The sequence below is a fragment of the Vanessa tameamea genome, chromosome 22 (genome assembly GCF_037043105.1).
Source record: "Vanessa tameamea isolate UH-Manoa-2023 chromosome 22, ilVanTame1 primary haplotype, whole genome shotgun sequence".
Classification (NCBI taxonomy): domain Eukaryota; kingdom Metazoa; phylum Arthropoda; class Insecta; order Lepidoptera; family Nymphalidae; genus Vanessa; species Vanessa tameamea.
Genome location: NC_087330.1, coordinates 6,727,686 through 6,753,515, shown reverse-complemented (window position 1 = coordinate 6,753,515; position 25,830 = coordinate 6,727,686). Strand labels below are relative to the sequence as shown.

At 31.8% G+C, this 25,830-nt stretch overlaps 1 protein-coding gene across 1 annotated transcript in view; it reads right to left on the bottom strand.

Moving 5' to 3' along the window:
- LOC113397648 (neuropeptides capa receptor-like) overlaps positions 1-24,905 on the bottom strand; it is a 69,946-nt gene extending 45,041 nt beyond the window's left edge. The window contains exon 1 of the mRNA XM_064218460.1: positions 24,535-24,905. Within this exon, the coding sequence (XP_064074530.1) occupies positions 24,535-24,835 (301 nt within the window). The 5' untranslated portion in view covers positions 24,836-24,905. The remainder of the gene's footprint in view (positions 1-24,534) is intronic.
- Positions 24,906-25,830: the final 925 nt, after the last annotated feature.

Genomic DNA, 25,830 nt, shown 5'->3' with positions numbered 1-25,830 from the left:
TGTATCGTAATTTTGCGGGAATGGATCAGATTCGACTCTGTGATGAAGCTCGCCAGCTGGATTGGTCGTCGGTATTCACTGCTGAGTCAATTAATGACAAAATTGAAATATTTAATACGCTGCTTACTCAGTTATACGATACCCATGCCCCTCTGAAACCGGTAAAGATGAAACAGCTTCCAGCACCGTGGTTGTCAGACGAATTAAAAAAGCTGATTGAGAAGAAAAACCTTGCTAAAAACAAATTTAAGATGCATGACACTGACATAAATCGCGATAAATATAGAATAGCTCGGAATCGATGCAATACACCATGTAGAGACGCTCAACGACGCTACATTCACAAATCCGGCGAAAACCGCGACACTTGAAAAATCCGGAAATTTCTAGAAACACTTGGAGTTGGTAAATCATCACATTACTCTCCTATTAAAATTGACGTTGAGCTTTTGAATAAGCACTTCTCTTCCCCTTGTGTACTCGATAGTGTTGATAAACATCGCACGCTTTCTTTCCTCGCATCCAGCTTCTAAATTTCCACCGTTTACAGTCTCCTCTATCACTGAATGTGATGTTAAGAAGAACATATTATCCACGTCTTCGAATGCCGTTGGTACTGACTGCATAAGCCGTAAAATGATTATTCCCACCCTAGACATTATTGCTCCTACTTTAGTGCACATCCTAAATTACTCCATCACCCGTAGCACATTCCCTGATGCTTGGAAAGATGCTCATATCATACCACTTCCCAAAAAACCTAATCCTATCAACAACTCCGATTACCGACCGATTTCCATTCTTCCGTTTCTGACCAAAATTTTAGAAAAAATAGTTTTCCAACAGTTAAACACTTTCCTCAACAATCACTCCATCCTCAACCCTCTCCAATCCGGCTTCCGCACAGGTACGGTCTCTGCTCTGTTAAGGTTACGGATGACATTCGTGCAGCCATGGATAATAAACAACTCACAATTTTGATTCTTTTGGATTTTAGCAACGCATTTAACTGTGTTGATCATGAAATCCTTTTGAGTTTGTTAGGTTCTATTAACATCTGTACTGTGCGCTATTTAACTATAGTTTTACTACGTATTTAAGGGAAAATTTGAATATCTTGGGGATCCTTCTTTATTAAGATCTAAGCGGTACCTAACATTCAAAATACCTGTTCACAAAACAAAATTCCTAAACAATTCGTTTACTGTACGGTAGATATAAAAAAGCTCCATCAATTTCAGCTATTAAAAAAGCCGTTAAAAACTATTAACTAAATAAAATTTAGACGACTTTAATTAATTTCCTTTATATAACATTTTAGTATCTTAAATATGTATTAGTATATAATAGAGATATATAATATATATACATATGTAGTAAGTATAAGTTAATACTTAGTACACACTAATGTGTGTAAATTTTTTTATATAAGTTTATGACTGCACCGCCTACGCCGATGGTTTTAAAAATTCTCTCTCAGATTGGGTTGTCTGGAAGAGATGGCTTATTAGCCATAAGTCCGCCCGTTGTACAACCTTCGTAATCAACATTTATTTTTTATTTTTCGTTTGTGTATTTTACAATTTTTTTTTTAATTTTTTTTTCTGTGTGTTTCGTGTTGTTTGTGGTGTACAATAAATTATATTTCAATTTCAATATCTTAACTAGTGTAAACTAGTATTAGAATGTAATACTAAATATTATATGAATTATTATTATCTATATATAACAGACGAGTATCTGTCACTTTGTATCTTAATCCTTATAATATAATATTTTTAATCTGGCAACATTAATATTGATAGATACACGTCATTGGGGGAAAATTGATTTCATATACATTTACGTATATTCGTTGGACGTCGTGTAAGACATTAACTATTATTATTATATAAATATATATGAAAACCTAAACAATTTCTATTTTATTTTTGAGGTACGCAAGATTTACACTAGTAATATCATTTTTATTTGTTTGTTACATTTACGCGACCTAACCACTCAGTTCATCATCATGAAATTTTGCATGCACGTTGCCAGGTGTACAGAACAGTACAGTATAGAAGGTCATCCAAAACACGACTGATCACATGAGCGCGGGCGGAAGCAAGTATATTCCAAAATTTTGTAATGATGTTAAGTCTATTTTGATTTTTTTTTATATAAATAACAAAATTTAAGTACAGTACAGACTAATCAAATCAAATGTATTTTATTCAAGAAAAATTTACAATAAAGCATTTTTGAATCGTCAATATTACAACTCTACCACTATTTCGGAAATCAGTCTCCGGTGAAAAGAAACGGCAAGAAACTTGCACCGTTGCTCTTTTAAATAACCAAATTTACAATGATGCGTTTTAACCCGCGCCTATAACCCGGCCTTTATCCAAAAAGTATTATTTTAATGAACAATAAGATTTATTCATTAATTTTATATATATTTTTATTTGTGCGAAAACCACGAGTTAAAAGTTATAGTATTATTATATTAAGTATTTAGATAATCGTAGAACTTTATCCACAAACAAATATTATAACTACATCATATTGTTATTTGGAGTTATATGATCTCAAAGTACAGTCTGAAATTTATTATCTAAATTCACATTATCTCGTAACAAAATGAACGAACTTCAAACAAAATTGTTGCCTATGTATTTTATGTTTCAGAGTATGGTTGTTGTCCGTGGTTACGCTTGCCTTTTAGCGGCTGGTCGTCAGGTGCTAGGCATAAAAAAGTAGCCTCCTTCCTTGGGACTGAAGCTTGCTTCATGCCAATTTGCATCAAATTGGGTTCATTTGTTTGGCTGTGAAAGCAAGACACGCAGACCAACAAACAGAGTTACTTTTGCATTTATAATATTCGTATAGATTATATGTATATTTTGTTCATTTATTTTAATGATTATTTTTTCGTTGGGCTCATTATAGCTCCAACTAATTACACCAATTAACATTGGCTCATACCTATACATTGGTAAGTTCTTTTGAAAACCGTCGTTCAAGGAAATTTTTGAAGTCGGTTTTTATTTTTAATTAATAAATTGAAAAGATTATTTCCATGAAATTTTGATAAACATAGTTTATAAATTTTTGAAAAATAAAATAAATAAGAGTATTCTTCAATAATTTTAATACGTTCAAATTAATTATATATAAATATATTCTGGCGATAACTGTGCTGACGTTCGATGGATTGGGAATTATTATCAATATAACATTATTTTATACGTAAATAGTATTTCAAATGTTAAATTTTCATGTCTCGTACTTCACATCTGTTACAAAGTGCCTCTTGGATCATTCCGAACAGATAAGATATGCACTTTATAGCTTGATATATTGTAAATACTTGTGTCCGAAACTGTTGCATTTAGATAATATATATTTTTTCTCTTTTTTGTATTAGAATTTTCCTAATATTAATACCAAATGGAAAATAATTTTTGTATTTTATAGGTAGACGAACGGGCAAATAGGCCACCTGGCGATGGTCACCAACGCCCATAGACATTGGCGCTTTCATAAACATTAACTATTTCTTGCATCGCCAATGCGCCACCAACCTTGGGAGCTAAGATGTTAGGAATATTCCTTGTACTTGTAGTTACCCCCTTACTCACCTTCAAACCGGAACCCAACAATATTAAGTAATTTACACATATTAATACTATAACATGCCGTTAGAGGTTGTTAATTTTAACCAAAGATCGCGGGTTCAAGCCCGGGCAAGCACTACTGAGTTTTCAGGTGCGTAATATTTTGTTTATAATATTATTAAAAAAACAGTACAAGGAAACCTGTATATATCTGGTAAAATATCATCCATCAACCCACAGTAGAGTAGCGTAGTGGAGTAAGCTCCAACCCTTACTGTAAGACGGTAAAGACTGTTCTTTGCATTGCACGTATGTTCCTGTGAACAAACTATTCGCCAGTTCAGTAGGATCCCACAAAATGTATACAGGATCTAGGTAATTCGGGATCCCGGAATACAAGGATCGTATTCCCTAGCTACAACTAACGCGCAAATGTGCAATACTCATAATTTTTTGCATTAAATTGTTATTAAAAAAAGGTTATGTATTTAATAAAAAAAAAAACATAATATATTAAAATCTGTAAAAAATTGGTCTCCGATTAACTTACATGCATATACTGTAAGGCATTTGTCCGAAAAACCGTAAGCCGGAAAATGGGTCGAATAGATTCGTTTTCTAGTACCTATTTATACGAATCTTATGGGATAACAATTTATTACTTCGGGATCCTGTTTTATACGTGTTAAAAAAATTGCTCGTAAATTACTGACATGGGTGAGACAGAATCGGGCATCATTGTTTTAGTTTTTGCTGTAAATTATGTCTTTGTCTAATTTCAGCGTGAAACACTTCTTGCAGTGATGATGGCGATCCAAGAACGCGATCTTTTAAAAAAAGAATGTTTCCTAACGTATTCTTTAATGGCAAAGAATTTAGAAGTATATATCAAATGCTAAAGACTCTAATATGGTTGGTGATAATAATAGAGACGAAAGTATAACTCAGTACAGTACAGTATAAGTCTTCACTATGAGAAACATATCATGATGAATCGGAACAAGTCAAATTAAAATTTGAATTGAAAATAGAGACGATTACACCATCTTAATTACACTTACAGGTTGATAAATGCCATTTTTTATAAACAACAAGAGTAGTAACTCTTAATTCAAAACTTATTATCAGTCCAGTCATTACATTCATACATTTGGAAATGCAAATGAACCGAGAGATCTAAATTTTCGATATTACATGGCGTGAGCCTAGAAAAGCTTAACTTTAAATTGTCCACCAAATAAGCCTTGTGAAATTTCCGCCATCTTGAAAAAAGGGTTGAATATCCATTTTTCATAATAACTCGGATGAGATACGTAAATTTTGTAGAATACTTGTTGCTCTTTTTACGATATACAATTATGGTCATTTGCATTTCTTACCAGTTTTTCTCGACGTAATGACTGGACTATATATATATATATATATATATATTAATTCCGTGGATATTTACTTTCGTTCTATTTTTAAAAGTTTGAGTTTTCTACTTCGTTGATTTTTTATCAGAAATACAAAACAGTCATAATGAGTTTGAAACTGAATATTAAAGTCTAATCAAAATTATAATGGATTCATATTTTCTTCTCAAATCTACATTTCTGAAACTCAAATGATTTGACGATGCTGTTTAATTAATCCTTTTATTAGACTTTCCGAAATCCTACTATAAGCTCGGTGATAAAGGCTGGACTACGCCCCTGTTTCGAGTTGTTTTAACTATAAATTGTTTTGATAAATTTCGAATCAGTATAATATTTAGAAAACCAACAAAGGTAAACAATACTATACTCTGTTAAGGATACATTTAAAGATTGCTAAATGACAGCGAGTTGTAGCGATATGATTGTATATAAAAGAAAAAAATATGAATTAGATAATACTAATTGTATTGCAACTTGTCTAAGTGTGTTTAGCAATAGAAGCCAAAAATACTCAAAATTACCATAAGGACGATTCTGGCGAATCAAGAAAAAACAATAGCGTATAAATCTGTCGAAGATTGTGAAAAAATTTAGTTAGGGGTTGGTCGCTTGGTATTAGTCATAAAATGTAATCTATGTCCTTCCTTGGAGTTTTTCCTTTATACCAAATTTCATCAAATACGGTTTGGCCATGAAAGAGCCAAAGACAGACGGACAGAGTTACTTTCGAATTTATAATATTAGTATAGACTAAAAAAGATTATTTTATTTGGACGTAATAAAAACAAAGGCTGTAAAGTCTAAAAATCAGAAATATTGATACGAAAAATTACAACTATGAGGTAAAGGTCTGCCGATTAGTATTGTTTGCTACAACATTTTTGTATGAACAATCGCAAGACAATGTTTGTATTTGAATAATTACCTTATACATAGACGTCATAAAATATATTTCAGAAAAGTAAAACAACGCGCTTAAATACAATAAAGAGTATTTATAATATTAGGATAGACTATAATTTTTTAAAATTTCAATCTATTTATACTGTTTTTTTCCCATCGATGTAGTACGACTAAGAGAATCTATGTTCAAACATACGCACATCGATCGATCACGTAAGCTTCTTAACAACCCGTCAGCTACCATAAGTATTCTCAATAAGATTACCATCAAGCAACAGCCGGCCCAAGTCAGACCTTTTTTAGTAGAATTTATGCCGCCCATACACCCTAAATAGATGGGATTAGGGCAGATGTATGTTGATAATCATTTCAAACTGGTAACGAAATTTGAAAGAAAGAATAAAAGAGTACAAAGTACATTGTCATTGTTAGCTCTTAAAACTAAGGAAAAAGTTCGGAGCTTATATCAGTTTCATTTCGGCTTAGCGGTTTGCTGCGTCTGTGTTCCGTGCACGGACCGCATCAGTATTAATTATAATAAAAAGTATAAGGCGTTTAATATTAAAAATAAATTTAATAATTAATAACTCGTATGAATTATTAACGTTAAGGATTTAAATAAATAAGAATTAAAAATAGTTACTTTACAATTATATGACATCGTGAAATGCTGGCAAGAATACTGGCAGCATTTCCCCGTTGAATCGCAATTCCGATCTTCTGGGTAAAAAACGAACAAGGTCTCCTGTCACTAGTGTTGTGTTTTTTATTTTATTATTTCATTTTGATGTTAATAAATAGTACCGAATATAGTACTTAATAAGTATTACATTTAAATAAAAGAATCTAAATTAAATTTGCTGCTTCGCCCACGTAAATGTTTGTTTGGGATAATAAGTTTTGCTACGCTTTCAGTAGATAGGACGTAGTTGTAAAACTCCCTCAAATTAAATTTAATTGGTTAATATTTATGAATTTTGAGTCTAAAGAGACATTTAACAATATTTCAATAAGCATTGCAATAAGAATAGTTTTGTATACTAATACTTATGTTATATAAATCTTCACCATATTTTGAATATTCTTAATAATCTTTAATTTTTATAAAAATGTTTTACGTAATAATAGTAGAACTAGGAAAGAAATAAAAATATGTTACATTCATCCGTTTTCATTATTTGCAATGAATAACTTTGTATTATTTTCATTTGTAGCTGCGGTCGGGCAAATTAACCACCTGATTGTGAGTGGTCAGTACCGCCTTTAGAAATTCGTTCTGTAAGAAATATGAACCATTACCCACATCGCCAATGCACCACCAGTATAGGAAACTGAGCGGTTACGTTCCATGTGTCTGTAGCTGGCTCACTCACTCTTCAAATTGGAACACAAAAATATTCAATATTGCTGTTATGGCTTCCACAAAGCACTACCGTCGAGTAAAATTCATTTTAATGATATTTTTATGGTAATGATAGTTCATTATCATATTATTTATGGTTTTTATTAAAAAATATATTAACACATTCTTTATAGTTTATACGTGATAGCATTTAAAGTTTTGTATCCTTAAAACGAGCTGTCAATATTTTTCTGTGTCAATTGCTATATACCTATATAATGAACTGCTTCAATTAAGCAAAATTAAGAGTCTCTCGACGTAATTTTGCAGGGATGAATTCGTTGATGAATGTGGATTCCTGCACATTGAAGGTGGCGAGGATGAAATTTTGAGTTCTGATAGCTGCCGGGATTAATCCAAACATTTCCTCGGAACAATTCCCGTGAAAGATGTGGTAGAAGATGAAGAGAGATTCAATATCTCTGCGCAAAGCCAAAATTGAAATACAATTCTAACAGTCGTTGTTGATAAAATCACCATTTTATAAGATGACGTATTCGATTTTTATGAGAGGGGGCGGATTAGGACAAGCGGATGAAATATGAAACTTTGTGGCTTTATGTGTGCTGTCCTTTAGCTAGATATGCTACTTTGAAGTTATAAGTCTAACCGGGACATTTATTATCTGTATTTGCTATCACACTACGGCTTCGTTTATTAGTTTTAATTATACATATATGCTTGATTAAAAGTTATAAGTACACAGTCGAGTGATTTAATTGAATACTTCTTTGTATCCTTTAAAAATCGTCGATCCTTCTTTACTAAGCAACATATTTATTTAAAGGAATAATAATTGGGCATTTAAACAAAATGGTTTTTTTTTTATCTGACCGATGGTGGTTACTGAGATTGCATCTTTAATAATAACAAAATTTCCAACTTATATTATAATTTTCAAGGATAATGTACTACACTTCTAAGTAACTAGTACTTTTATGACGACTATAGGCGTTTTCTATCCCAGGGAGTATTATGTATGAATATTACGTACATGTTGTTAATATTTTTGTAATTAAAGTCGCGTATTGATTTTTTTTTCATTTTATGACCAGACTTCAAAAAAAGAAGGTTTTCAATTCAGTTGTATTTTGTTGTTGTTTGTTTTTGATGATTATTACTTACGAACACCGTCATTTATAAAACGACATAGAAAATGTTTTTTTCGTTTTTCTTTGATTTTCTTTTGTGGGTACCCCTCATTACCGAACAAATAAATTTGGTCGCCAAAGGGTGTAAATATACGAGATGGTATTTTTTATGATTGAATTTTATTTACCCAGTCAGTATTTTTTCTTTAGTATCAATATATCTATATACGATCTATTTATTTACACCCAAAATTGATACTCATTTATCTTTTTATCTACTTAGATGTATCTCGTTGAACGTACAGTTAGACAACTCGTTAGTTCGATGCCTACCTAACTACGGATCCTTTGATCTGTTTCCGAATCAACTTTTAACTACTAATGTTAAGAAACTGCTATTTACATTTATTAGGAACGTGTATAACATAGCGCGGTACAGTAATACTGTATTATTTTTATGTATCATATATTTTATACACGTGAGACGCCCAAGATTGACACGCAAAATATTATGTTTAGTTACATGCATAATGTCAGCTGTAAACAACATATTAATTTAGTTGTTTTTTGATACTTTAAATATTCGAACGTTGAATAAGACTAAAATAGATAAATCATTAAAGATTCAAGTGTTCACTTCGACGACACTTCGATAACGAAGCGAGCATTTAAATATATCACATATTTTATTTTATTATTAATGTGAAAATAAATATATTCAAAGTAAATACAACATCTATACCTGATTCATTTGTTCACGTAGAGTTGTGTGTCAGACAATGCATTGTCATCTTTTTTCGAATGTCAATTCAATAATGTCGTAAAGAGAGAAACGCACGCTACGCTAACCATAATAGTTAGGAATATGTTAAATGATTAAAAAATAATAAAATTGTCTATATATATATTTTTTTTTTTATTGTATAGATAGAGCGGACTGGCAAATGGGCCACCTGATGGTAAATGGTCACCACATAAACTGTGGCGCTCTAAAAATATTAAAAATTTCTTAAATCCTCAATGCGTTACCAATCTATAAAACAGGATATGGCTCATTTGCCCTTCAAACTGGAATACAAATATACTAAGTGTGGCTGTTTGGCAGCAGAATATTTGATGAGTGGTACCTACTTACACGGGCTTGCACAAAGCCCTACAACAATTATAATCTTAATCAAGTCTTAATCACGGTGTCTTTGATTGGTACACCAGAAAACGGTGTAAAAATGGTCTATACCGAATAATTGCTTAAAAATAATTACATACAGTGAATAAATATTTACAGAATACAAATAACTTAATAGTAATAAATAATAAACTAATTTTGTATAGAAAAGTTAATCTATCGAGTACAAGCCCTTATTAAGAGCGCGCCTAACTATTTTTCTCAAAACAAATTTCCTCTCGCTCCGGAATCTCATTTCTATGGTTTTTATAAAGAACAACCGGCAGTATTTTATTTATTGGTATAGTTATCTTCAATATAATATGATTATTAATACAAAGCGTTGTCAATTGTTTTTCCGTAATCCTCAGCAACAGAAGTGGTTTTTCATTAAAAGTAAATGTCGTAAGCGCCAAAAGCTCCAAAACAAAAAATCCCTAATGTGAACCCTAGACTATTTGGAAATTAAATTGATCATTCAGTTTTTGTCTTAAATAAAATAAAAAATAATAGACATTTTGTATTGAGAAAATTCTAGTCAAACTTTTGATCGAAAAAAAACCCTTGAAAATACAATGTCGTTGCTTATTGTGGATATATATAATTTATTTTTTTACTTTGAAATTCATTTACCCAGCATTCAAGCTACGGATTAGCAATTATAATTGAGAGATATAAAGTTCAGTAACTATTGATAATTCATCATTTCATTTATTATCTTGATGGACAATATAATGTCAAAGGTGTATTTGATATATATGAAGGTAAGTGAATATACTATATGTCTCGGTAAAATTGTAAGGTTTATAATAAGTATAGACAGATTGTAAAATGGCGAAAAGTTGTGAACATTCAGTTCTTAGCCTTTTGGTTAGGTTAGGTTAGTTTAACTTAAATTGCTATTCATTGTAAACTAAGGCTCTTAACATTTATACCATCCTACATAATATGTTAAAAATAAAATGCTATGATAAAACCAGGCCCATAGGGGATGTAATTATAAGTGTTTGCGGTAAACCCAAAAAGCCAATGTTGCAAATTGAATTAACATATTATGTTATTTAAAAGAAATTTTTATAAAAAAATTTCGATAAAATCGCACATCGATAGATCTATGTAAATTATATAGGTTTCGTCGAATTATCAACAATTTTCCTGTGGGAAATGATCAAATGTTGTGTTTCGATTTATTTTGATCACTCGCTCATTCGATATAACTCGAGTAACTCATTGACTTACCCTTATTAGGCCGTTATTAATGAAGTTACTAATAAGATTGCCGAACAAATAAATTACCCTTAATATAGAAAGTATCTCTACTCGTAGGTTCGAGGAATTAATGAAATATGTAATGAGGTTACCCTTATGTACATAATGAGATTCCTCTATAATATAATCAGATTGTCTTTGATTACTTTGAAATGACAAGAAAAAGGAATTCGGTTGATTTTAAACTCCAACTAACTGAAACTGTGTCTGAAAATGGATAAAGCTGGAGGAGGCCTTTACCTGTACAATACAATTTAGAAAAAAATAATGATAGTTATTATTATTTATTTATTATTACTGAAAGTGTGGGTTTACCCGTGCGAAATTTATAAATCTTTACTTATGGCACACAAACCGTCACCCACAATACCACTACGAGGGGTAAAAAAAAAGTAGACTATCTCCTTCCCCGGCCCTCAAACTGAATGGAGATTCACACCAAATTTTATTTAAATCATTTCTGCGGTTTAAGCTAACAGACAGTACAGTACAGTATTCGTGTCGATACTAAAATTCGATGAGTATTTTAACTTTTGTATTGATAGTAAAAAATGTAATCCTAAATTATCAATGCATATGAGATGACAAATAAAAGTAAAAAATATTCACTGAATTTCTTGTCAGTTTACTGGGTAAAATCTACATCCCCAAAATTATTATAATATACGTATTTTTTATTTCATAAATAAACAGCTGGGGCGCGCTGTTTAACCCGCGTTAAGCGTGACTGCTCCGCCCCATAGGTCATAATGCGATGTTCTTTAATTTATAACTTCTAACGTCAGTAAACGGCCTAACGTGTAAACGTTTTATTTTAATAGCACTGGTAACTTAAAATAAAAGCCTTCAGTCGTACAAAGTCTCTCCTTTATATAAATAAAAATGAATGAAACTTATACTTTATTCCAATCATAAGAGGAGAAGCAAAATAAACAACATTCGACAGCAGATTGACGTGTTATCATCATCGGTCGAGAGCATGATTCTATGATATTCACTACGGATTTGCGAAAAAATAGCATTTTGAACGTCGACAAAACCGTCATCGGAATTTATAAGTAAAATTAGAGTCGTTACTTGATGATGAAGTCGATAAGTAGTTAATTGTTATAATTTTGTATTATAAATAAATATATATTAATCAAAAACTCTTAGTAGTGCACAATATAGCTGAGTTCTTAGGAAATCGCATGAAATACGTAAATCTAGGGTTTGTTCATCTTTATTCCTACTTCGATTGGAATAGGCTCTAGGTGAAACGTGCCTACCTATGCCGAGAGGGTTTCTAGCCCAAAAAAAGACATGAAAATTTCTTCGTATGCTTGTCTTTCAATTTAATTGTCCTATGTTAGTTCTACAAGGCCAAGGGTAGACCCTTAGAACTAACGGGTAGCTAGCATACCGTATAAAATTAATTTGCTATGCACGTCTTGGTAGTTTGTCGATTTCCATTCGCTTTGAAATTTGTTACAAGAAACCTTTGTATTGACGAATAATGAAATATTTTTGACATTATCCTTGACAACTTGACGACCTAAGTTATGTTACGCACGGATAGTTTGACACACGACCGATAATTTTTTTATGGAGATATCAATCTACTTATTATTCAATCCTAAGGTATGATAAGATAGAAAAATGTATTTTTATTTATATTTGTAACAGATAGTCAAACTGGCAAATAGGCATAATGATGGTAAGTGGTCACTACCACCCACTGTTATCAAACTTTTAAAACAGGCTTTAAAAAAAATAATCGTTAGCCAATCGACCTCCATTGCTGGTCATAGGCCTCTAGTAAGGTGCGCCAAAGTTATCCGCCTTCCGCATCCAGTCGGATCCCGCCGCCTTTTTCAGGTCATCTTTCTACCTGGCTGGAAGGCAACCTACGCTGCGTTTGCCCAACCGTGGTCGACTCTGCTCCAACAGCTATCCTTCGACATATATGACCAACCCACGTCCACTTTAGTCTGATAATTTTGCAAGCTATGCCGGTAACTCCGGTACTTCTTCTGATAATCTCATTCTTGATTTTATCCTAAAGATACTCCAAGCTATATCTTAGCTTATCCAATAGCTAAGGATTTTTATCAAAATATAACTAAAAGTAAGAACGTAAAATTATATTCTGTAAAAGTCTCATTCTCGTGCTGAGGACTCTCCCTTTTTGAAGGGAAAGTTTAAAGCTTATTCTACCACGCCGATTTTCATCTCACACATGAAATTATCGCAACGAAATGCCTTTACGATAATTTCCTTCGCCACAGATAAATTATAAACAAAAATTATATATATACACAATTTTTTTTTTTATTTAATTTTATATATACACAAATTATCGGCGCGCATTAAAAAATATAATCTGATGTACGCTAATAACATAACTTGGAGGTGCGATACGTACATTACTACGCGTGGATCGGATAACTCGCGAAATACGAGAGATACGTACTTCAATGGGTTCAGTAACGTAGTAAAACGTGGATTAGTATAATATTAGTATAGTATAATTATATAACAACGTATAAATTTACATGAATTTAATTAATTAAGGTATATAACGATATATGAATAATTAATTATATTAAAATTTGTAAAATGAAATGTAAATTTATATTGAAAAGTGATACTTGTTTAACATAACAAAACATAATTTCCTTAATGATGTATATCTCTGAAATGTTATTTTTAAAATACAGTATTTTTGTAGTTTTATTAAATTAATATTATTACATTTTAGTAATCATTTACATGAAACCTAATTTTATATTAAATTTTATACATAATTTTTTTTTGTTGAAGTTCGCACTTGTAGTAAAACCGAACTTATTAGAAATAAGTCGGTAGATGAACAAAAATAATTACAACTCTTTTGTTATAATTAACTTAATTCTACCGTCATCAGACTACCTATGTATGTATGGAACTTTATATTCATATCATTATTGTATAACGTCATCGGAAGAGACTAGCGTCTGAGACACAGGCTCGGCCTAGTTCAGGCGCTTGTACTCATAGGATAATCATTATTTGGTTGTAATTTCTAATAAACAATTCTAATTCTAATTTGTCAATTAAAAATATTTTTATAGAGGAGATTAATTGAACGAATATTATTGGCCAAGTACCAGAAAAAGCCCGAAAAAGTGGGTAAGACGTTTAAAGGGAAAGATAAATTAAGAGACTTGAAAAGTCATCAAAAACGTTCATCGTTGATTTTATTTGGAAAAAAGAAGATACATCAACGCCGTATAGTACGTTTATTCAACACTAGCTGAATTTGAGGCTTTAAATTTATAAAATGTTACCAATAGTGCACTACCAGTCACCCCATTTTGCCCCTCGAATCCTTCCCGGGGATTCAAACTGTCTCCGTACCAAATTTTATTTAAATCGATTTTGCGCTTAAAGCGTGAAGCGGTTACAGACAGAGTTACTTTCGCATTTATAATATTAGTATAGATAATACGTCAAGCGTAAAACTTGCTTGAATATCGTCAAAAATCTGCCACCACCATGAAGTATCTGAAACTCGAAAAACTGGGGAATAAAATTTAAATTGTTGTTTACAATCTACATAATATGTGAATATTTTTTTTATTTATAACATTATAATAAAAAAATGCTAGTAACTGTCTTACACGAGATCTATTCCCGTTTGTTTCGAATTCTACAATTTGAATTTTAATAAATCTGTTGGAATACTGATGTAAGAACCATAAACATTGATCACATAGGAGAACTAACATTATATACTGGGGTGATCAGGTCTTAATAAATTATTGTTTACTTCTAGTACTGTAGTTAGCACGTCACAATTTCTAAATATAACTAAAGCACATCAAGCGACTGTATTCAAATTCTTTTATCACTTAATTTTATTTTTACTGGGAATATTGCGGAGCTAAATCATCCATTCATCAGCACACTTTTTCGTTCTCCGCGGTATGATCGACATTCGGAACCGGTATCCTTACATTAAATTTAATCTTATAACATGACGATTAAAAACAGCTTGCTAGACATTACTCCTATAATTTTTGGCATACAGTAGAGTGAACTGGCAGAAATCATCACGAAATAAAAAAGTGTAATGCCCTCTCCAAGTGACCTATTCCTCTCTTTCTTCTTCTCTCTGTCTCTTTCTATCTTCATACTTTTATTTTCCAACACTCGTAAATTCAGTTGTTTATATACCTTGATGATGTGAAAAATACATTTTACCAATATTAACTAATTGTGAAATAAATAAATTATTAGGTCCTTACAACTCCCAAGCTAACTTTTTGTCTAATTTTAGAACAGTTAGTTTAGCTGTGATGAGGTAAACAGATTGAGTAACATTCCTATTTACAATATTAGTATAACTATGAGATTATATATCAAACCCATTCGAATAGTCGGTATTCATGGCATGCAACTGATCTATAGCCGTAAGGACTAAGTCTACTTCTATTTCTGTTGAGCAGCTGTTAATAATAATTAATGAAATGTTCCATATATTTTATGTCGTGTTATTCCCCTTTTCAAAAAGTTTTATAGCGTTTAGAGAGAAATATAATTGGTATATAGTTAGAAGTATATTTTCTGAGATTTAATCACTTATCACATAATTTTATTATTGTTGTACTACATATTGACACTTAAATTATAGCCTTACTTTCAACCAAACTAGTTTTTTTTTATGCTAAAATGACTACCACCGCCCACGGACAAGACTAGGATATAAATAGTATCAACAGATAAAAATATGAAAGTGCATAACGGTTTTTTTTAATGATATACATATATAGGCAGACGGGCAAATGGACTACCCGATGGTAAGTGGTGACAATCGCCATCCACCAACCTTAGGAACTAAGATGTCGTGATTCTTGTGCCTGTAGTTACACTCACCGTTCAAACCGGAACACAAAAATACTAAGTATTGATGCTTGGCGGTAGAATAAATAACAGTACTCTGTATTGTTGTGTTCCGGTTAGAAGGGTGAGTGAGCCAGTGTAATCACAGGCACAAGGGACATAACATCTTAGTTCCCAAGGTTGGTGGCGCATAGGTGACGTAAGGAATGGTTAATATTTCTTACAGCGCCTTTGTCTATGTGCGATGGTGACCACTTACCATCAGGTGGCCCATATGCTCGTCCGCCAATCAATGCCAAAAAAAAACAAACAAACAAAAGAATATCTAATGATATCCACTTTTATCTTTATTCTAATACAAGCTAATATGTTACGTATACATGTAAACTCTGACGTCTATTCCTGTTATATCCTACCCAATTCAATGTGTTAGAATAATTTTCCTAATTGAAATTGCCTATTGCTGACAGATGTGATATAAATGTATTCATTAGTAGATTTGTGATTGGTCTAAATTATTGGTGATACTAATTAATTAATTTTAACTTCCATATGTTACTTTGACATATAATATATTATAGTATGTTCATTTGAGTTACAATCACTAATAATATAATACTCTATGTTCCTCCAGAAAGGATTTAGGATTTAGATGATAAAGGATATTTGTGTAATTTGTTACAAGATAAAAAAAACCTTTGTTATATATTTTATGGGACATATAATTAATTATTTGTATAATGTACATGGATACATTTTAGAGATATTTCGTATGATGTATACGTAATATCATTTTGACCGATTTGAAGCATGGCGAGCATTATCAGATTATGGGATTAGAAACACTGCACTCTTGTAGGCTAGATCGATGTTGCTGATCATTTCGTGGCAGAAAAAGACATCAGCTCTCTTCTTACTTAGTGGTAATACTTTGTACAAGACCGTCTGGCTAGGTACCACCCACTCGTCATGTAATCTGCCACCACAGTATTTTTGTGTTCTGCAAGTGTCATAACAGCTTAGCTATGAACACTAATTTTGAATGACAGCTCTGTAAATCTGTTTATTTGAAAAAAGCAACTATGCGAGTTTCTTGTCGTTTCTTCGCACCAAAGGCTGCTTTCAGAAACGATGCTTGTTTAAAAATTGACGATTCAAAAACGCTTAATTGTGAAGTTTACTTGAATAAAATACACTTGATTTGATTTGATTTTGTATGTTACCAAGTTTCGCGGCGCTTTGGTGATATGAGGAATGATTAATATATCTTACAGTATAGATCTATAAACTCACGAAGTCCCTCAACACCCTCTCCTGAATCAAATTATTGACGCTAGCCGTTTCACGCAACCTTAGACATCTTATAAGCACGAGCGTCACTCGCTCATACTAATGCACGCCCATAATAAATTAACATGGAAGGGGACGCCAGTGATGGAATAAATCTAGAGACAGTGGGCCACTCACCAACGTTGCCCCTTTGGTAGACCCCCTACCAAAATTACTAAAAATTTAAGTACGACCTCAAATTTAAATCCCGGAACTTGGGATTAAGCCCTTTAACCTAGCCACTAAACCAACGACGCAGTTACAAACAAACAGACAAGAAGAGTAAAAAATCGTAAAGAGTAAAGAATCGTAAAGGTGTAAATGTAAAACGAATTATACTGAATAGTGGCTACATTTGAATACAACATGACATGTTACATAACACCTTCAATTTATTCCTAAGCAATAAGTGGCTATCAGAAATCTGCATAAAGCTGTAAGACCACTTCCAAAGTTCGCGCGCCCATTTTGTCATCATCATTATAATTGTTCCCCTGAGTCATTGAGAATTGTCACGGACTAATGGGGTTAGTAGCCCTCTCCACTGGACTTTTACTTGAATCGTGGAGCTACTTGCGAATAAAAAGTTATCGGGTCTACAGTACAGTATAGCCTGTAAATATCCCACAGCTGGGCTAAGCCTTGAGGAGACGGTTTGGAGCTTATTTCACCAGCCTTCGTTGAAATTTGTCACATGCAGGTTTCCTCACGATGTTTTCCTTCACCGAGCACGAGATGAATTATAAACACGAATTAAGCACATAAAAAGTCAGCGGTGCTTACCTGCGTTTGAACCCGCATCATCGCTTAAAATGCACGCGTTCTATTATTCGGCTTATTTATGCTTAGTACTCTAATTATGACTTAGAATTAAGAAGGGTAATAATTATTATCATTGATTTATCATCTTTCGTCTAGCTTTGGTCCGATAAAAAGTTTTTGGATATTTTTGTCGAAAATTTCTCAAAAATAGCCCTGAGTCTAGAAATTGGAAGTGTGTACTGTACCGTCCCAGGAATAGCACGTAAAGCTGTTGGTCATACGCCTAAACTATTTACGGTCGTGCCGGATTTGCCGTCTCTTCGAATTATGAGCCTGTGCTTGCGCACACAAGTGTGTGCACAATTACATGTCCTACGTAGGTGATTGGTCTCCCTTGATATTGGCCATCATGTCTTAAATTGGTCAAGAGGACATCATCAACAGCAAATCTTGGAAAAAAGTAATAATAGACTTACTCATGTAAGATTTTAAATTAACATGGTTATTTTTATTACTACAAGTATTTAATACTGCTAATATAAACTACTGCCAGTATCAAGTTAACCTTACACAACTTTATAATAAAATAGCAAAAGCTTTAACTAGTTTTGTAGTCGTTGTCAAGCCAGTGCGATAGGATTTTTGTCCACTTTTTCACTCCAATAATATTTATTGTGGTAGTTAGTAATACCATTTTGATCAAATTTGAATTCGTCGGTCCAGAGGATTTTTTTTCAAAAAAGATGCATCTTCTAAATCCTCATTAAGCATGAATCTACAGAAAGCAACTCTTTTTTTTTTCATCCTCTTCGTAAATAACGTGCACAGAATTAAAATGATAATAGAAAATATCTTAATTGTAACTTAGCTACTGAACTGTTTATGCATCTAAATTTTTATTTTAAATTTGTATTAACTAAGTAAGTTAAGTAAATAAGTAAGTTTTTTTACAATGGTTATTATTTTAAATCAATTTTGTGGGAATTTTAAAGAGCGACCTTTAGTACGAATTCGGTCATGCTCGAATACGAATTTCCACCAGCGTCCTTTCTGATCATTTTATTTCGGTTGCAAAGTAAACGATTATGTTTTTAAAATAATCTGCAGAACAAGTTTCATAACGATTTTTTTTGTTTTTCAGGCATATTTGAGGGAAAAAAATAAAAAAATATATTGAAATAATATCGTTTTCCGTCTCGCATTTTTAAATTTGGACCGATAATTATTGTTTAAATATTGAAAAATATGCAGTGTTTAATCGTTTTTATAAATCAGAAGAAAAAAATAGATTTTAATTGATACTTTTTGTTTAATACATTTTTGAAGTTGAAAAATTCTAAAAAACGCGATAATTTAAAAATGGTTAACTTTTGCATAATGCATTTGAGGGTTAAAATTATTGAAAATAGTCACCCCTATTACCTTCTAACGGGAATACGTCGAATTACCAATAACCCTGTATATGTCTGTACTTTTTAGTAAAGGTGGGTATCATGCTTTAAGAAAGCAAAAAACACCTTTCTCATAGAGTCCGCTGCTGTCAAGACTGTTAGTTCGTTTTTCGCATGGAATTTGTAATTTAACGCAAACATATTGATGGAATTCTTGACGTCGTTCCACGACCGCATGAAGTTCAAGTTATTTTTAAATTTTATCTATAAATATAAAATTCTTACATGTAAACCTACATATCAAATACTAGCTGAAACCGCAATTCACGCGCTTGGATTTCATCTTGACACGAAAATTAATTGCCATCTGTGCCAGTGCTATTTAAACGTTTAGTTTATCTTGTAATTTATTAATCAAATTTATATTAAAGATATACATTTCAAATTATTATTATATTTAGCGTAGAAACTGATTGGATTGCAACGCAACAAATCGACTTCTCGAAGTGATTACTTTGCCTTCAACCAGCACTAGTCCACTGCCAGATAGATGGACTATGACTTTTCCAATAATGAGAAGAAGCTCGTCCTCAGTATTCCATATATTAAATATATTTATTTTAACAAATTATAATCAAGAATTTTAATACTTATGGTAGTTCAAATTTTATCTTTAAAAACGAAGGAACCACTTACTAACTTACAGCCCCAATAATTTTATGGTGAAGCTTACATAAACGTTAAAATATTTTTTTTTAAAATATCTACTTAGATATTTACCTAAATAAATGAATTTATATATAAATTAAGATATATTAACTTTCTGAGTTTCACCCCCTCTCCCTATTTAACTCTCTTTGAGACCAAAGGATAAAAAGCCTTAATATCACTGTGTAATATTTATACTGAATAGCCTAAATATTAATGTTCACGTTTCTATCTTAACAAATTATTACAACATAATAGCCCAAATATAGTTCATCCCTTATGACTTGTTTTGTAACTTTAAACAAAATTTTGAAGATGAAAATATACAAAAGATGATGAAAATTAGTCAGTGTAACTACAGGCACAAGGGACATAACATTTTTAGTTCCCAAGGTTGGTGGCGCATTGGTGATGTAAGGAATGGTTAATATTTCTTACAGCGCCATTGTCTATGGGCGGTGGTGACCACTTACCATTAGGTGGCCCATTTGCTCGTCCACCTACAGATACCGTAAAAAAAAAAAAATCGTCATAATCGGTTGAGTGGTTTGACCGTCTAAGCGTGACAGACAGACCAAGTTACTTTCGCGTTTATAATATTAAGTAAAGATCAGAACTTACTTAATATCAATTGTACAATTATCTTAAGACTAAAATACCTAAATCAGGGCCCTGTTATCATTTCTCAATAACTAGTTATGTCAGTCTATTATTATTTAATTAATTAAAAATATAATTCCGGTACAATAAAAGTGATTAGATACTAAACAATATTCAGTTTTCAAATTTCATCCCGGACGAAAGGAATCTTTTCACTTTTATTTCATCCGCTTTAACTAAAACCTTTTCAGTTCGCACGTGATATTTTTAAATTTTATGGAATTTGCTCGATGCTTTTATAAAGATTATAATTTTAAACCATTCTGTTTACTCGTCTTAAACAGCATCAAGAATTCATGAATTATATCTTAAGCGCAATCACCGTTACTTTAGTTTTAGTCATTTGTGTAACTTTTTAATGAACAAATACGAAAGTCGTTGGTATTCGAAATGAAAATGCTAATTCAACTTAACCGTGTTGATCCTTTTCATTAACACAATTACTGGGCGACACATCAACATTATTGTCCAGGAGACAGTATCTTATTTTTAGTTTTGAATTTATAACACTTATTTTTAAAAGATTTAAGTGACTGACGTATATTTTGCTATTATCAACGCAGATTAGAAATAGTAAAAAAAATAATCTTAATATACATTATCTAAATTTGTATTTTATTGAGTTATTATTTTTCTATAATTATTGCCAGAATTACTTTAAATAAATATCAAAAAGAAAAAACTGCCTCCCGTACCATATACCGATTTTAATGTTAAAAAATGGAATTAAACGTTAGATGCAATTTTATATCATAAAAAATATCATCGCAGTATCGATTAAAGTATTACATACATATATTATAAAAGGAATAAGAGTTTTTACCCAGCCAGTAAACATTAGTACTGAAAATAATTTTGACGTAAACATATATAAACATCACTTTGAAGTAAGAACGTTTCTTATGCCATGACGTCAAACGGCATGGCGGTGCCCTAGTCCTTTCTCCGCTGCCGCTCTCTAAGCCCTATGAGTGCGTGGTGCGTATACTGTAACTATAATTGCTAGTTTTTATTATAATAGTATTTTTATTTTTTAATGTATATATATTTATATACATATATCGACGGACGGGCAAATTGGTCACCTGATGGTAAGTAATCACCACCGCCCGTAAACAATGCAGCTTTAAGAAAAACTAATCATTCCTTTCTACGCCAATGCGCCACCAAACTTGGAACTTAGTTATAGAACACAACACTACTAAGAATTGCTGTTTGGCGGTAAAATATCTAATGATTGGGTGGTACCCAGGACAGCTGGCCTAAAGCCCTACCACCTAGTAAGTAAGACAAAAAGATATACTTAATCATTTCATTTATAATGAAATTTATTTTACTTTATAATTATTTATTTATATTCAATTATAAACACTCTCAGTACCTAACCATTTCTATGTTTCTAACCTAACCAATTCCGACGGCCGCCCCGTGATGACATTTATTTACTTACAAGAATATACCTACATATACTTTCATCTTAATCTCTTAGATACAGTTTCTGAGGAAACCTTCAGTTATTCTGGTTTGATTTCAATGAAATTATTTTATACTACAATTTGAATGAAATAAAAATAAAAAATAAATTGAGTTTTTTTTATTTACAAAAAGTAAAGTAAAGGCCAAGGCCTGCTCTCTCTTTGAGGGAGATTTTTGCTTATTCCACCAAGCTGCTTAAATACTGGTTGATGGGTTCACATGTAGAAGAAACGTCATTGAAATGAGATATATGTAGTTTTCCTCACGATATTTTTCATCACCGCTGAACACGCAATTATATACACAAATGAAGAATGTGAAAATTCAGTGTTGATTGTCTAGGTTTGAACCCATACAGTCATGAGTTGAGATGGTTTATCCACTAGGTCACCTCGGAGCTACATATATTTAATTTGTTATAAATAAGTATCCTAACTGATATTGATAAATTGTGAAATTGATCCATTCGTTACGCTTTAACGCCTTAACTACTAAACATTTAATAATGAAATTTTGTATACAGGTAGTCAGGTATACAGAAAAAGACAGGATAACGACCGACACCCCCACATATTTTGTACACAGTCAGGTGTACAGAAAAAGAGACTGAATATCGACCAAGCCCCTCACATGTGGATGGAGCGACCGGCGGAAACTAGTTTGGGATACATTTATAAACTAGCTAAACGTTCGACTTTACCCTCACGCAATTTATGAATCATTACATATAGCACACAAACGAAGCCACATTTTACACCCTCGAGGTGTGAATTAAAAAAAGTAGCCTATGTCCTCCCACTCAGACTATATTCGTACGAAATTCCATCTCAATCGGTTCAGCAGTTTAAGCGTGAAGAGGTAACAGACAAAGCAGAGTTACTTTCCCATTTATAATATTAATATACATTACCAAATAAACTACTTTTGCTGTATTTAGAAGAACGGGGAACCTAGCAATAGAAGCAATACTCGTATATTAATTCTATAACTATTCCAAGTTTCTTAGACTCTTTCTGAATCTGTTGTCTATGTACAGCAGATAACAGTTAACTATTATTATTTAAATATAATAATTATTAGTTTGTTTATAATTTCAAATTGTTTATATATGAAAATTATCTTGAATGAAATGTTTACATTTGGCAAAGACTGCGGTCGATGAATATCGATTACAATATGTATGTCTGTTAGTTCCGCTGATATTTTGTTCACAATCATGTTTATATAAATATACGAAATAACCATCCCAGCTTACGCGCATAAAATAACGGTATATCTAAAACGTTTATGTTGAAGGTAAAACATATAAAGAGAATTATTTTTTATACCACGGCCTTTTCTGTCCTACGTAGAACACCACAGCAAATTTCATCATGATTTTCATCTTTTTCATAATAGCGGATAAACAGTTTAAGAACATATGGAGATATACTAGCAACTCGCCGCGGCATCGCATGGGTGCAAATATAATGATATAAATATGATATTTGTCCTATAGCAGAAATAATGTAGCTTTCTACCAATGAAAACAAATTTTACGTCTTTATAATATTAGTATAGACTAGTGTACAAGATTATACAAAGACCAAAAGATCAGAAATAATGGATGCAAAAATTTTCCTTTGTCTATATTAAGCTATTAAACATCAAACGAGATTACATTCCGTTTCACAAATTGTGTTTTAAGCTTTAAAGAGGATCATGAGAAAAATGGGCCGCAAGCGTACATCCTTTAATGTAATTATAACAACAAAATTAAGCACAAAGAAGGGACACTTTTTTCGAAATTCACATGCGGTCTTTTAGTTCTTTGTAGAACATGAACCCTTTAAAAACCCACAGGAAATAAACATGGAATATATATATGCTTTAAAATTAAGTTAAAGTCCTTTCTAGAAGAGATCTTGCAAATCCTTTTGACCTCGAATTAAGTAACAGAGATGCCACTGAAAATGTATCCTCACGAGATCGGAATCTATTTGAATGTTGATCTAAATACAACACACGATTTCGAATTCTCACCATGACAAATTGATGAGCACTTGCAAGCGAGCTGTTCGAAGCTGGTTATCCTACAACAAAACTTACAATTTTTTAATCTATAGGTTTATAGCAAAGGCAAGATAGTTTAGAACAATTTCTTCTTGTCGAATAGCTTAAGTGTAATCAATAAAATCCATTAAGGAAATAAGAGAAAGAAATAAAAATAGAATATATAGGTACGTATGTATTCCTCAAATGTTCAATGATAATTAATTATGTTCAAATTAAAACCACTAATAAAAAATACTTCATAGACATAAGTAATCGTAATTATTGTTGTTCTTTTTATAAATTAAATGAAATATATTAATTAATATATATTTATTCGGCCAAATGTAAGTAGCTCAAAAATTTATACCATTGAGTACCGGCCCGACACTATTAACGAATAAGGGTTTATCAATTAAGACTTAAATTAATTTGATAAAATACATTTTATTTTTAATACTCACCAAACAAAAGCAGCAGTAAGTCACTTACAGCCAAACTGAATAAATAATAGTTGGTCGCGGTGTGTAGCCCCGAATTTCTCACAATTACGACACATACACACACGTTACCTATTACACCGGTCAAAAATATAACCACGAGTACTACACTAAGCGGCACGATTTCGTTCAATGGTAGTCTACGTGAACCCATCAACCACCACAGCATTTCCTCTTCACTACAATCGAAGCATGTCAGATTATTACATCTGTTGTAAAAGTCTTCGTATGTCTCGTTTACACGGAGAAATGAATCCGATTCCATTGCTTCGAAATTTAAAAGCACATTAATAATTAATTATCTTTGTAATAATTCAATCTAGGCAACACTCTTTAAAAATGCGATTCAAGTATAGCACGCAACGAAATTTAAAAATAGTTTTAATTTAAATTTTCTTAACTTAATACACTTTTCACAAAATAATAATATTGGGCTTATGAAAGCTTAAGGCTTAAAATATATGTTTGTTAATTTAATAATACTTATAATTTAGTTAAAAAGGTAAAACAATTTCAATTGAATTATTTTAAAATATACATATTCTTTTATACTGGACAAACATGAAGTTTAAAAATGGAATCGTAGTAGTTTCCAATAATTTAATGGATACGTCTATCATGTGCGAGTTTCCCGCGCACACTGATGGAATATGGATGGGCTCGGAAAAACAGGGAACGCTTGCAATAGATGGAATTTTCTCTTGATTGCCTTTACCAATATTTATAAATTTAAAAATTTAAATCCATTAGACACATTTTACTTACAAATACTTAATTTTTTATATTTTAAATTAAAATATAATTTGTTTAATTAAGATTATTATATTTAGCTAATGTTTATATATATAATAAATAAAATGCTGCCACTATAAAATAAGAAGTAATTATGAATTGAACTAGAATCAATTGATGAGGATTATAATATAATTTCGAAAAATAATTTATTATTAAAAATAATCTAAAATGAAATAAAACTATGAAGACATGATATAAATAATAGAAAAATACGCCATTCACAAGATTGTCCTGTATGTACCTAGGGCGCTTGCACTATTACGTCACGAATCGCAACGCTCTTAGCTAACTTAGAGCCAGCTCGTTGGTTATCAGAAGCGTAGCCCAGTTTGTTAGTACGGTCTTTGGATAAAAGTAGGTATTTTCAGCTCATACTTGTTGGATAAAAGAAAATATTTTTAGCGCTTGAGTATTTGTGCAGCTTCAGCGGCTGTTCTGGCTATGTAGGATGAGCTCTAGGATGAG